The sequence below is a fragment of the Sodiomyces alcalophilus genome, assembly GCF_042370955.1.
Source record: "Sodiomyces alcalophilus JCM 7366 unplaced genomic scaffold ACRALscaffold_2, whole genome shotgun sequence".
NCBI lineage: Eukaryota > Fungi > Ascomycota > Sordariomycetes > Glomerellales > Plectosphaerellaceae > Sodiomyces > Sodiomyces alcalophilus.
Window position 1 is genome coordinate 1,734,364 of NW_027263533.1, and position 12,398 is coordinate 1,746,761.

At 53.9% G+C, this 12,398-nt stretch overlaps 3 protein-coding genes across 3 annotated transcripts; 1 reads left to right on the plus strand and 2 right to left on the minus strand.

Moving 5' to 3' along the window:
- Window positions 1-3,502: 3,502 nt before the first annotated feature.
- Window positions 3,503-5,209, minus strand: ACRALDRAFT_2040127 (uncharacterized protein; the record flags this gene model as incomplete). Its single annotated transcript, XM_071021026.1, has 1 exon — window positions 3,503-5,209. One exon carries the CDS (start codon window positions 5,207-5,209, stop codon window positions 3,503-3,505), a length of 1,707 nt encoding a protein of 568 aa, XP_070876784.1.
- Window positions 5,210-8,707: 3,498 nt separating this feature from the next.
- ACRALDRAFT_2032610 (uncharacterized protein) lies at window positions 8,708-9,190 on the minus strand. Its single transcript, XM_071020709.1, has one exon. The coding sequence runs from the start codon at window positions 9,099-9,101 to the stop codon at window positions 8,919-8,921; it is 183 nt and encodes a 60-aa protein (XP_070876785.1). The 5' UTR covers window positions 9,102-9,190; the 3' UTR covers window positions 8,708-8,918.
- A 1,735-nt stretch (window positions 9,191-10,925) lies between these two features.
- On the plus strand, window positions 10,926-12,047 carry ACRALDRAFT_2016849 (uncharacterized protein; the record flags this gene model as incomplete). The annotated part of the gene is made up of 1 exon (XM_071019860.1): window positions 10,926-12,047. One exon carries the CDS (start codon window positions 10,926-10,928, stop codon window positions 12,045-12,047), a length of 1,122 nt encoding a protein of 373 aa, XP_070876786.1.
- Between the last annotated feature and the right edge of the window lie 351 nt (window positions 12,048-12,398).

Here is a 12,398-nt window from a genome sequence, read left to right on the forward strand (position 1 = left end):
CCTGACAGGGGAATCCCTACAAACTTGAAGGACATGCTCAGTTTGTTTGCCGTAGCTTTACAAAATACCAGACCTGCACAGGCCTATGACTCTACGCACACAACGTATGTTGTCCTGGATAATCCCGTTTTGACGCAAAACGGAAACCGACAGGACGTTAGACGATGGCCCAACCGATACCCCATGTCATAACTTCGTGTTCTAAGCATGCAGTCTCAAGTCCCCGGTTTGGGCCCTGCATACCATCATGTGATATACCCGCTGGAGATAAGATCTGTAGGCCGAGCGGGACGGACCTCGGATTTAGTATCTGGTGGATACTTCTTTCAACCTTGGCTCGGGGAAGATTTCGGCCATCATGGATACCGACCTCGCCGGTCCAAACGTATAAAAGTGACGTGATGAGGCCACCAGGTCTCGTGACTGGAGGTGTGGTAACACAGATCATCATCGGAAGAGGTGAAACGCGAACACAGGGAGGGGCGGAAAGGGGAGGCGGCGGCACACGGGACGAGACGTGAAGGAGGTCTGAGGCGGGAAGCCTTCGCCGTTTTTTTTTTTTTTTTTCTGAAGTGGTGTGTAGACGAGTATTAATTACTGAGTAACTCTCTGGGACGGATACCGGAGTAATATTGTTCTACTGTGTGTTATGTATTCATACTGTAGTATTACACCGTACCCGAGGGGGCCCCACCGTCCCAATGAAAAGTATCGGGCGTCCCACACCGGTGGTTCTCCACCCCGGTGAGACCCGGCCTCCTCGGCTTGCATACAATGTACATCTCTGCATCTTGATGCTACCTACCTGCATACGACGTACAGAATTCCATTTCCCATTAAACCACCTGTTATTCGAGTTCTTTTTATCTTTTCATGGTTTCCGAATCTCCATCTCCAAGGCCCACTTATGCGTGTCATGGACCTGGCAGAAGAGGAGAGCAAGAGAGAGGGTCTTGTTACTATAATTTATTCGTCGTCCATCACCCGCCGCGTTCGCGTATCGACGGCGTATGTACGTCTGTCACTTTAGAAAAAGTGGATCTCTTCCCTTCTGTTGCCTTGTTCCCCCACTTCTACAACCCACGAAGTACCCTGCACGTACTTCGTACTTTGTTTGTAACATGTGAAGCTGAATTCTAGACCGCCCATTGCCATTCCTGATGGACTTCACACACATATGTAAGCATCCTCTTCGTCCTCGGAACCCTGAGTTAGGACCCCACGTTGTACTCCCTGTGGCCCCTCGAAACGCCCCTCCTTCGTTCGTTGGCCAGTGGTCACTCAATCCCCGCCGGCCGGGCCGCCAGCCTTACAACTCGCCTCGTTTGTTCCCGGGTCTAGTGTCCAAGGGATGCAGTGCCATGTACAACGTATGAGTAAACAAACAAGAGAAAATAAGTCAGGAGGGAATGAAATAGCATTCAAGTACCGAGACAAATCTCAAACGAAAATATGATGACAGAAACCAAACACGCGAGGAACGGACACGTCTCGGCTCCGCTTCGGCGGTATAAGCAGAAATTCAAAATCCCAAGCCTGTTTAACATATCTCTACATCTTTAGCTTCTCGCCGGCCCAACCCTCTCAGCGTCCCGCCCCGCGTTGTTTGCGTAGCAGCGCGGGGAGCCGGGACAGGAGGGTATCTCGGTTCAGATCTGAAGGGACGCGATGTACGGTTTGTCTGTGCCAACAAAGACAACAAGGCAACAGGACAACAGACAGGACAACAGACCAACAACACCGCCACCAAAAGAACCTGCTGCCGCATGCCCGCCACCAACATACAGACAACAAAACGAGCCACACGGCAGCCAAGTACGGAGCAATATACCTCGACCCGAGCAATCGCCCGGTGGGTTGCCTCGCCCCACTCCCATCTCGAGTCTGCCCATCTTGGTCTGTCATGCTTTTGACGAATCCCACCTCGACACGATCTGCTCACTTGCGACGAAATACACAGTCCAGTCGGCAGCCGTCGTCACACTTTGCGTTGGATAGAAACGCCCCCACAAGGAATTCTTCACTGATCATGCTGTAATATTATTCCCGACTGCCTGTTGGGCCCCCCATGTGCCCATCCGATGCACCGTGCACCATGAACCATATGATCCCCGTGAAGGGATGGGATAATAAACTGGAATCGCTCTCCGACAAGTACAAGAAACAAAATGATAACAAGCAATGAGACTCCCGTCAAGCCAAAAGAAAGCGAAATGGGTCGAGAATGAGGAGACAGTCGCACCAGGACCATGACCTCCTTACTACAACATACCCTCCCCTTTCCTTTCCGCATTCCCTGTCTTTTTCCTTTTTTTTGTCTTGGACGATTGGGCCCATTCCCGTCATCTATGCCGCCGAAAATAAAACAATGAGAAAATAAAGCACGCCAACATTTCTCCTCCGTCCCCATGCATGTACTGTGTCCAACCCAAATGAAATGCCCTGTTATGCTCGAACCCAGAAGAATGGAAGGAGAACAAGAAAAAAAGGGGGGAGGGCTGTAGGAAATGCCCAGTATCCTCATTCCCTTGCTCCGTAACAACAATCCGACAAAGTTGCCTAGGCCGATGCGCCGACGTTTGAATTCCTGGACCTCGTCCAGACCGAAGAACGTTTGAATGATCCGAGACGCTTTTCGTGTACCGTTTTCGGCCTCCTAGCATCCGATCCGTAGTATCCCATGTCTTGCCTTTTTTTTCTCTTTTTCCTTCGTTTTGTTTCGTTTTCTCTTATTGCGACAGGAGTATCCCATCACCTCAGAGGGACAGAATCGCTTTCGTGCCATGTCGAATAATTCGCTGGTTTGATATCGTCGTGGAACCTTTTCCCCGGGCGTTTCCCCAGGTAATCAAAGAAAACTGGTGGAACGCCGTCCGCCAAAAAGAAGAAGGAAATAACCCCAAATAAAATAAAATGCGGAAAGCAAACGCTTATCCCGTATCTCCCCGGCTATGAGGCTTGTCCCGGTTAACATTTCCTTTCGATGTGTGTGTCGCCTTTTCCCATGCTCCTAGCTTGAAATACCATGTGTTCCTAGCATCTTGTAGCTCATGCGCCGAAAAAAAGAAAAAGAAAAGAAAAAAAAAGTCGAAGAAGGAAAGATACCGTCTCGAAATAAACCAGTGCGCAAGGGCGCGGGTGGCCAGACATGCCAGACACCGTACAATGAATAGGGTGGCCAGCTAATTACGCCGATCCCCTGAACGCCGGCCAAATATCATCAAAACATGGTCGTCCTGGTTCGCATTCGTCGAAATACCCCGGCAGTTGAACCATGGTAGTATGAAAGGGGACTCCAACCTTGGCCAAGGCCGGCAGCTGGTTGTCGATGAAAGAAAGGAAAAAGTGTTGGTGTAAACAATTTGATGCGTCGAAAAAGTTTTGTGGGATAGAGGCGTACTGTGCCGCCTCCCCCAGAAAAGAAAGGGGCGGGAAAAAAACGTGAACCAAGGACAGAATGACAACGCTCTCCCAATGACTTGCAAAGTGGTATGGTCACCAGCTATCGGCCCATCCTGTTCGGCGACATGAAAGCGACGGCATGCTGGCCGTTCATAGCCGGGTTAAGCTCGTCTAATGGCACGGCTCCAGTTTGCGCATTCCAGGGACTTATGGGCAGTCCGCCACCTGCGGCTGGGAAGCCAGCAGGGATGCCTGATTGAGCGCTAGGTGGCACGCCGCCGCCGTACCAGCCGTGACCACCTAGTCCGGGAGGGGCAGAAAGGCCAGGAGGGGGTCCGCTGGTGGTGGTCGCATAGCCGCCCGACGATCCAACCATCATGCCGGCCATGCAGTGGCCCCCGGCCCCCTGACCCGTATTCTGGCCCGATCGAACGCCCAGCGGATTCTTGGAGTAACTGAGACGGATGCCTCCCTTGCTTCCACTGTTGTGGAGGACGAGACCATGCAAGGTCTTTAGCGCCTTGCTGGCACACGCGACGTCCTCGAATTCGACGAAGCACATGGGCCCATTCTGCTTCGTCCTGAAGCAAAGCCGTTTATAGCCTCGCTGTCTCGAAAACGCCGCCTTGAGCTCCTCCTCCGAGGTGCCGATGGGCAGGTTACCGACGTAGAGGGTGTTGCAGGGAGGGTTCTGGTCTGCCGGGTTGGGAGGGGGGTACAGGAGGCGCACAGCAACTGGAGGGTGGCCGGCGACGAAGCGCTGCGCTCCGTGAAGGGCCCCGCCGCCGTTCGTGGCGGTGGGCGACATGGCGGAGCGGTGACCGGGACGTATATCGTGGTGGTGGTGATGATGGTGGTGGAGATGGCCGGACGGTGGCGGCATGGACGACGGGCCGGGCCCGAAATTAGTGTCCAGTGACAAGTTGGACAGCTGGGCGATGGGCAACTGAGGGGCCGTGGCTCGTCTCTGGGTCGTGGACGCGCCATTCTCAGCGTAGGCAACAGGGTCCTTCAGGAGCTCGCCCGTCTCGTCATCATCCACAGAATCGCGTTTGATCAGCGACTTTCCCGAAACGCGCGGGAGGGTGTTGAGGTGGTTTCCGATGGGGGACTGCGGTGAGAACAAGTTCTGATACCGTGCGCTATTCTCCGGACTGGGCAGTTCGTTGTTGTTGGGGCCAAAGGCGTTGCTCATGGGTGGCGACAGGTTTCCCATTCCCGAAAAGGCTCTGTTGTTGCCGAAGTGAGAACCGTGTCGCGAAGTCGGCGCGGACGACCCGGCCGAGGACGATTCTGCGCTTGACGTTCCACCACTTTGCGCCTCGTTCGCGTAGTTCCTCGATGCGCCGCCCGACTCAACAATGTCCACGACCATGTTCTTCTTTCCATCAAGCTTATTCTTTACCTCCATAGCACCGGCCGCCGATCGGAACAAAATCTTGGCTGAGGTGTGCTGTCCTCCGGGAGAGTCGGGTAAAATTTCCATGTCCACTATCTCGTCGGACCAGAGAACCATCAGGCCGACCTGCTCTACCGTCGTCCCTTTGGGAAGCTGGCGAATGAGAACAGTGGTGGGAGACGCTGTCGCCGGGTCCTGGTTCCCGTCGTGATCCAGGGGTTGAACCGCGGAATTCAACAATGTGTAGTGATGCTGCGGCGCATTTGATCGCATGTGGCGCGGCAGATGCGCGTACCCCGGTGCGGCCATGGGGACTGCTGGAGCCGCTGGAGAGGTTGTCGTGGAAATGGAAGTCGAAGTCGGCGCCGGCGTCGTCGGGGGCAGGGGGCTCGTGCGACTCGATGTCATGGCAGGAGGCGCGCGAAGATTTTTTAGATGCGGCTCCCGAATCCCAAGGGCGAGTCGGAAAATGGGTGGAATAAGATCTCAGAAGATGCGCTGAAATGTCGTGATTGTGGCGATGATGGGCTGTGCGAGTTTTGTCGGGCGCGCTGCTATGCGACTTGAACTGTTTGTTGAAATCTTGACCGAGTCAAAAGTACGCGAAGACGCGATAAAACTGGGTGTGAACGCCAAGATGCGCAATGAGAATGAGAATCTGATGAAGGTACTGTAGGATATCAATAAAACGACCTTGTGCGGCGGAAAGAACCAAAAGGCATTATAGAAGTTGCAGGGTATGGTGGGCTTGTCGCAAATGAGGAAAAGAAATAGATACGCGGCGTGGAAGAATCAAGCATCAACAAGATGGTGATGCGACACGGACGTTGGGCGGTGGAAGAATGCAGTGATGCGGCGAAATAGGATGGGGCGTTTTTAGGGATTGAGAGTGGCACTGCAAGGGTTTTGTATTGACCCTTTGCGCTTTTGAGGTACCCGGCGAAGAGGGAGTTGCCTTGAGAACGAGGACACAAGGGGGGGAGAAGGGAAGGGATGGTGTGGGAGGGTTGGAGGGAAAAGGCAGCAGGTACTTACGAAGAAAACAACAACAAAATCCAGAGGAGGACGAGCGGAAAGAGAAGGGGAGGGGGGGAGTGCCGTGGTGTGTGTGCTCCCGGTAGTGACTGCTGTAGCTCTGGCTCGGGCTTCGTTCCGGTTATCTCCAAGAATGCCTCCCAAGAAAGTCAAGGTGTGCTGGGCGATGAGCTAGCGGGCTGCTGATGTCTAGTGGGGTTAGTGGGTTTTGCTTAGGAGGTGGGGAGGGGGATGGGGAAGGAGGGAGGGGCACCTAGCGGGGCTGGTTGTAAATTAGTCACTTTATAGGTGTCGAGTCTGAGTCTTCGACGAAGCGGGTTAATCGATTAGCTGCGTGTTCTAGTTTGTCCACTTGCCGGGGCTGATCGAAGCTTGAATGTCAAGACGTCCAATAGGAGGCGGGTAACGGCCACGACACGGTATTAAAACCTGGGGCCCAGGGCTGGCTGCGTACGTTGTAGTCGATCAGAATCCGCTTAACGGGGAGAGAAGACACGATCCGGGACGGCGGTGGATTTGAAGATCATGGACGTACAACGTATGTACTTGAGTACCTATGAAAGTATGGACTCGGGGTCAGCTGTCGGTGCAGTCTCCGACTCGTCCGAGTAGGCGATTGATGCGAGGCAGCGAGGTTTTCGAAGAATGAGATGATTTTGTCAAAGATAAGAAGTAAGACAATCTAAGAAGTTGAACGGAGGATCAAAAGGCTTCTGTTATCTTGACATTCTCTTGTCAATGTGCGTCAAGGCGAAGAAGTGATGATAGATGCGATGAGCGTATAAAGCTAGGCGATGAGAACGAGAGTCTTGGGTGGTTGTGTTTGTCGCGTGAAAGGCAGCCCGAAGAAGACTGGGGAGAGACCCAGCGTTTTTATGGCCGTTTCTGACCTCCACGCAATCCCACGGATAGAATTAAGTTTACAGCCCTCGTGGCGTGGAATGGGCAGGGCGGATAGATTGAAATCTTATTGCGAGAAAGGTGGAAGGAGGACCTTCCGAAGAAGCAAATATTGTGAAATACCTAGACGAACATGAAAACTATATATCTATGAATAAAGGCTGGCTGACGAACCAAGTGGCTTGGAAGTAGTGGGAGTGGTGGAATACCAGGTACCTAGTAGTTGGCTGGGGAAGTCTCGACGGTGACGGGAGAAAACGTGAAAACCATCTTGGTTGCCGTGGCTATAGAAAGGGAAAGGGCCATGGCGTCGAACATTGAAGTATCTATTGCAGCGGCTTGAGGGAAATATTACCAGCTAGAAGACGATGAGATGTACAACGTAATAGAAAGAGCAAGTCGTGATGGTCTCCCGCTGGTGATAGATTTGCTTTTTATTCTTATTTCAGAAGCAGAGGGTTTGGCGTTTCCTTCCTCGAGGAAAAAAAAAAAAAACATAGTGTACAGTGGGTTGTACGCACCGTGCATATGGTGTTTAGGAGGTTCTCCAAAGTGCGAGCAGAAGTGGCTACCGAGGCTTCTTTCTGCCTTTGTACGATTCCCAGCCTCTCTGCTACATATTCCCTACCTATAGGGCAGGGGTCAGCATGCTGGGGTGAAACCGGTGAGGGAACGCGGCAAGAGGGACGGGTACTGGTTAATCAACTTGAGAGAATCCGGTTCAAAAAGACGCTGTCGACGCAGCATGGTCAAGCGGACTGCGGGGAATTGTTGCATGGACGTCCGTCCGTCTTCCGTCCGTCTTCCGTCCCCGTTTCCCGTCTCCCATGCCCTGGACTCGGGCTCTGGGTCGTAGATTTGTCCTGGATTTGGCATGGCAGATGTATATCCGAATGTCTGCTACGGTTCGTACGAAGTACATAAGTAGCTGGTACGTTGTATATACCTCAGCCAGACACATGCGGTTCAACAAAGTACAACCGTTGGATACCTAGATGAATGGATGATGAGGGATCGTTTTCGTTTCAGCTAGGGCCAGATTGCCGTTGCCGCAGCGAACCCTATTCGTACATAATACAACGTACCCAGACTCTGAATGCAGGAACCTTTCCCCAGTGGGCTTCTCCCGTCACGGCCAAGCAGGTCTCTGCATACCAGATCCACCGCTGAAATCGCAATCCCGCTCTCCATTTCCAGCTGACGTGCACCAAAATGAACGGCCGGAAAAGACTCGGTTTATAAAGTGTTAGTGGGGCCCCTGCAGTGAGATGCTGTCGGAGGCCATACTTCGTACTTCGTACACAAATACGGAACAGAGCGGCCCGGATAGACTAAGTTCCGAGTCCAAAGCACAGGAAAATCTCTGCAGAATACACACAAGCTATCCTTTTGGCAGATTGACGATACCTCTACGTTGCGATTACGGCTGTATTTGACAGGTGTTGCTCATTAGCCATCAACAGCTGCGTCTTGAGAGAACAGGCTGCGAGGTGATTGCTTGCAGCCAGGAGCCAATTCAGACGATTCCTTGGGCCACTTGGGACCAATCACCGTGTGCGCCCTTGGACCAGATAATGGAAAGGATGTGATGTTTGATCTTGCCGGGGTTCCCTTGCCATAGGGGCAAGTGCTCCGTACATATGTACCTACTCGTTAGTATTTCTGTTACAATGAGGCTCCATACGTACGTTGTAGGTACGAACTCCGTACGAAGTACATACGGAGTATGAACTTCAAGAGCCCTTACTTCGTACGACGTATGGCTGCAAGTCCAGAGTACGAGAAAACGGGTGGCTTACCTATTCGTACAGAATAGCAGTACGTTGTATGGTGCGGAAATGCAGGTCGCATGCCGAAGCCCCGCAAGTGACAAGACGAAGTACCGACGCAGTAGATCTTCAAGAAATACGCCACTTATCTCGAAGGAATTCCTGTGTCGAGGGTACGGTACCTACTTACACTGCGCCCCTCATGACCGACTGTACAAGTACAACGTATTCGTATATCATGGTCGGATGGCTTCACGATTCGAGAGCCCACAATACCTTAAAGGACACATTGCGCGTTTAAACTCTTCTTGCTCTAAATATTGGCGCCATCAAGCGATTCTTCGAATGGCACTCATATCATGGCATCACCCATTCCGCAGTCCAAGCCTCTATTGTCCTCAATTATCTCCCTTTCACCTGGCGAGCCATCTGCCGCTCGTGCTTCCCGGGCTTATGTGCTTCGCTCCCCATGGTCGAACATCAGCAGCAAACCCTTGTCTTATGCCCATGCATCTTCGCTGGAAAGCCACGCCAGGCGACGAGACGATCGCATCATGCCCTGTCACGAGCCGCTTTCCCTCCTCCCACTCTGCCATTGCCCTGTTCCGCGGGCCGGGATCTCAACTCGCGTATTTCTCGCTCTCTCTCGCTCTCTCTCTCTCTGCTCGCTACGCGCACTTCTTTGAATATGGAGTGGTTATCAAAGGTGGAGGCACGACGTAATCATTACCGCGACTATCCGGTCTCCACGGTCTCCACCCACTTCCTACCAAGTCTGCTACTTGACTAACCAAGGCTTTCTTGACTACGTGCAATCCGCTTTACGAATATTGTTGACGCTTTAGTTGCTCTTCCCGGTCCCAAGTTACGTACCAAGTAATCGAATTTCCCCCACGAGGCCAACTCAGTTTGTTCCATCGTCGGCGACTCTCCCAACAGCACCGTCTTTGTTCGCTCTCGCTAGATTCTCCGTTCCGACGCGCGTCACGGTGGATGGTCTGGGGTTCCAACTGATCCCATCGATCTTGTAGCAAACTTCCCCGCCTTCATCCCTGGCAATAGCAGACTAAGTGGGCAGTCCAGACAATGGCCGCGTGCGCCGTCGACCAGGAAGCTTCGATCTAGCGCGTGTCCGTGGCGATCCAAAGTTGACTATAACATCATAGGAGGATGGGGAAACCGGGGTAGCGGGCTTTTCCTCCAGTATATCCCGGGCTCCATCCAGCTCCACCCAAGCTCAGTCACCAGACACTGACAGCATCAAAGGACCCAGGTCTTCAGAGGCAATCCGGAGCTCAAAGCAAACGTTCATCTCCCTTTGGCCAAGAAACGAACATTGAATAGAGATGGAGACTATCCCTTGAGCCGCATCAACCCCACCCTGCGAGCCATGGATCGCGGGCGGGACCCAAACACTCCATGCTGTTCGCGAACCACGTCAAGCCTCTTGACAACCCGGAGTTTGATATTTACTGGATGGGCCTAGACAGAGGAGATTCGCGCATGCTCCTATCGTAGTATTTTGTTGGAATACTCGGAAGGAAACCACCCAAGTCCGCTTCAAGCCCTCGCGACGTGGTAGAAGGTTCGGTGTTAGTGTCGACCCAGAGCATCAGGCCATCGTGCGACAAACCAACAAACCATATCTTGAGATGCAGAACCTGTCACGGATCGATCAGGTACAAAGTATTACAACACACTGTATTCTAGACAGTCTTTGACCGTGCAAGATTTCGCATTGGTCGGAGAACAGAACAGGTTGACAGGGGCTCCACACCCCACCTAGCGTCTTGGAACAGCCAACAGGGTGTCATGCCGCCAGGCGGAGGATGACTGGCCCACGACGCTATGGAGTTCCCCGGCCTGTTGGAGACGTCTAGGCCTTATGTGGAAATGCAAGCGAGACTGGGCCAAGGTGCTTTGCTCAGCATTATGGGGTGGAGATCTATGACACTTGGCGTTAACAACTCGTTCCTGGGAACTGGTCGGCAAATCAAACGACGTTGTTTGAAACTCCGCTATCACCATGCTGCATACCGGGGTCTAGGCCAACACGGAGAAACGCAGACAGCAAGCATAAAAGTACGCGAATCCTATCTGCAGGGCATACAGTGCGAACCACGAATGAGGAACGGGAGTTGTAGGAGGGAACAGTACGAAGTACGTTGTACCTAGGATCGATCTAAATATTGGTGGGTCTCTGCTTTTTTTTTTTTTTGTTGTCTCACTTCGATACGCTCCCCCATTGGTGGAAGGTGGAGAAGGAGTATAAGTGGGGTACGGAATACATCGTCATCTCGCCTTGCATCATCTTCACCGAGCACAGACCCATTCAGACGACGCGCCGCAAGCAGAAACCGCCGAGGGGGACGCGAGGGTGAGACATTCATAGCCCGCCTCAAACCCCCCACCCATTCACCATGGGATACCACGACCTCACAGAGACGGCGAAGCTGTCTCCTCCCGTCGACACTTCTCAGCCCTACGACATAACCAGAGTAGCTGGCAAGACCATCCTCATCACGGGGGGTGCCGTCGGTCTCGGCGCCGCCCTCGCCCGGCACTGGGCCGCACACGGCGCCCACCTGATCATCGGCGACATCAACGACACCGCCGGCGAGCAGCTCGTGGCCGACCTCCGCACCCAGCACCGCCAGGGCAGCCACCACTACTTCCACTGCGACGTCACCGACTGGGACGCCCAAGTCGCCCTCTTCAAGGCCGCCGCCCGCGCCTCCCCCCACGGCGGCATCGACGTTGTCGTCGCCAATGCGGGCATCAACCTCCCCACCGCCAACCACCGCTTCGAGAACCCCCTGGCTGACCCCTCCGACCCGGATGCCCCACCCCGCCCCGACACCCGCATCATCGACATCAACGTCACAGCCGCCATGCACACCGCCCACCTCGCCCTCTTCTGGCTGCCGCGCAACGGTCCTGGTAAGATGAGCCCTGGGCCCCGTGGCTCGTCGCCGCCATCATCGCCGCGCGACCGCTGCCTCCTCCTCGTGGGCTCTGTGGCCGGCGTCCTGCCCTTCGTGGGCCAGGTCCAGTATACGGCTTCGAAACACGCCATCACGGGCCTGTTCCGCGCCTTGCGCGGGAGCGCCTGGACGCATGGCGTCCGTACCACGCTGCTGTGTCCTTACTTTGTCAGCGGGTCCAACATGCTCCCAACCGCTGTCGAGGCCGCTTTCCTCGCCGGTGGTGCCGGGGGCGCGTCTATCAAAGACGTGGTCGACGCAGCTACGCGGCTAGTAGCCGACGATTCCATCGTCGGGCGGGCGCTGCTCGTCGGGCCGCGTGTGGCTGATGCAGAGGAGGGCCAGAGTGGCGGCGAGGGCAGACATAGCAACAAGGACGGAGACCCGGGGCAGGAGACCAAGGTGACGGCGAGTATATGGGATTGCTACGCTGAGGACTACAAGGATAGCGAAACGTTCATTTGGCGATGGGTGAGTATGCTAAACGCCGTCGAGAAGGCCAAGGGTGTGGTGGGGCTCGTCACGGACTTGGTGGCCATTCTTTTCAGGAGGAATTGAACGCAGGCGACTCTCATCGTAAGTCGCCAATCCCCGCTCTACCATGCCCTGAGTAATACTTATCCTTGATGAGTGGAACCTGGGTTGGCAAGTTTTGACCGTCTCTCCTGTTTGTATCACCACGAGGGCTAATAGCGTGAGCCTCATTTTTTGTATCTGCAATAGATTGACCTGCTGAACTGGCTGCTCGTCCCTCATTTTTGGAGAGACTGTTTCTGGGAATGGATTCATGCCTCCTCGGGCCAACGAGCCCACAATGCATTGGCGTTGGAGTTGCGGAGCTCTTCACGGACGAACGTGGCTCTGTTCCATCGTCCGACGTGAACGACGCACGCGGGCCTTGCTATCATT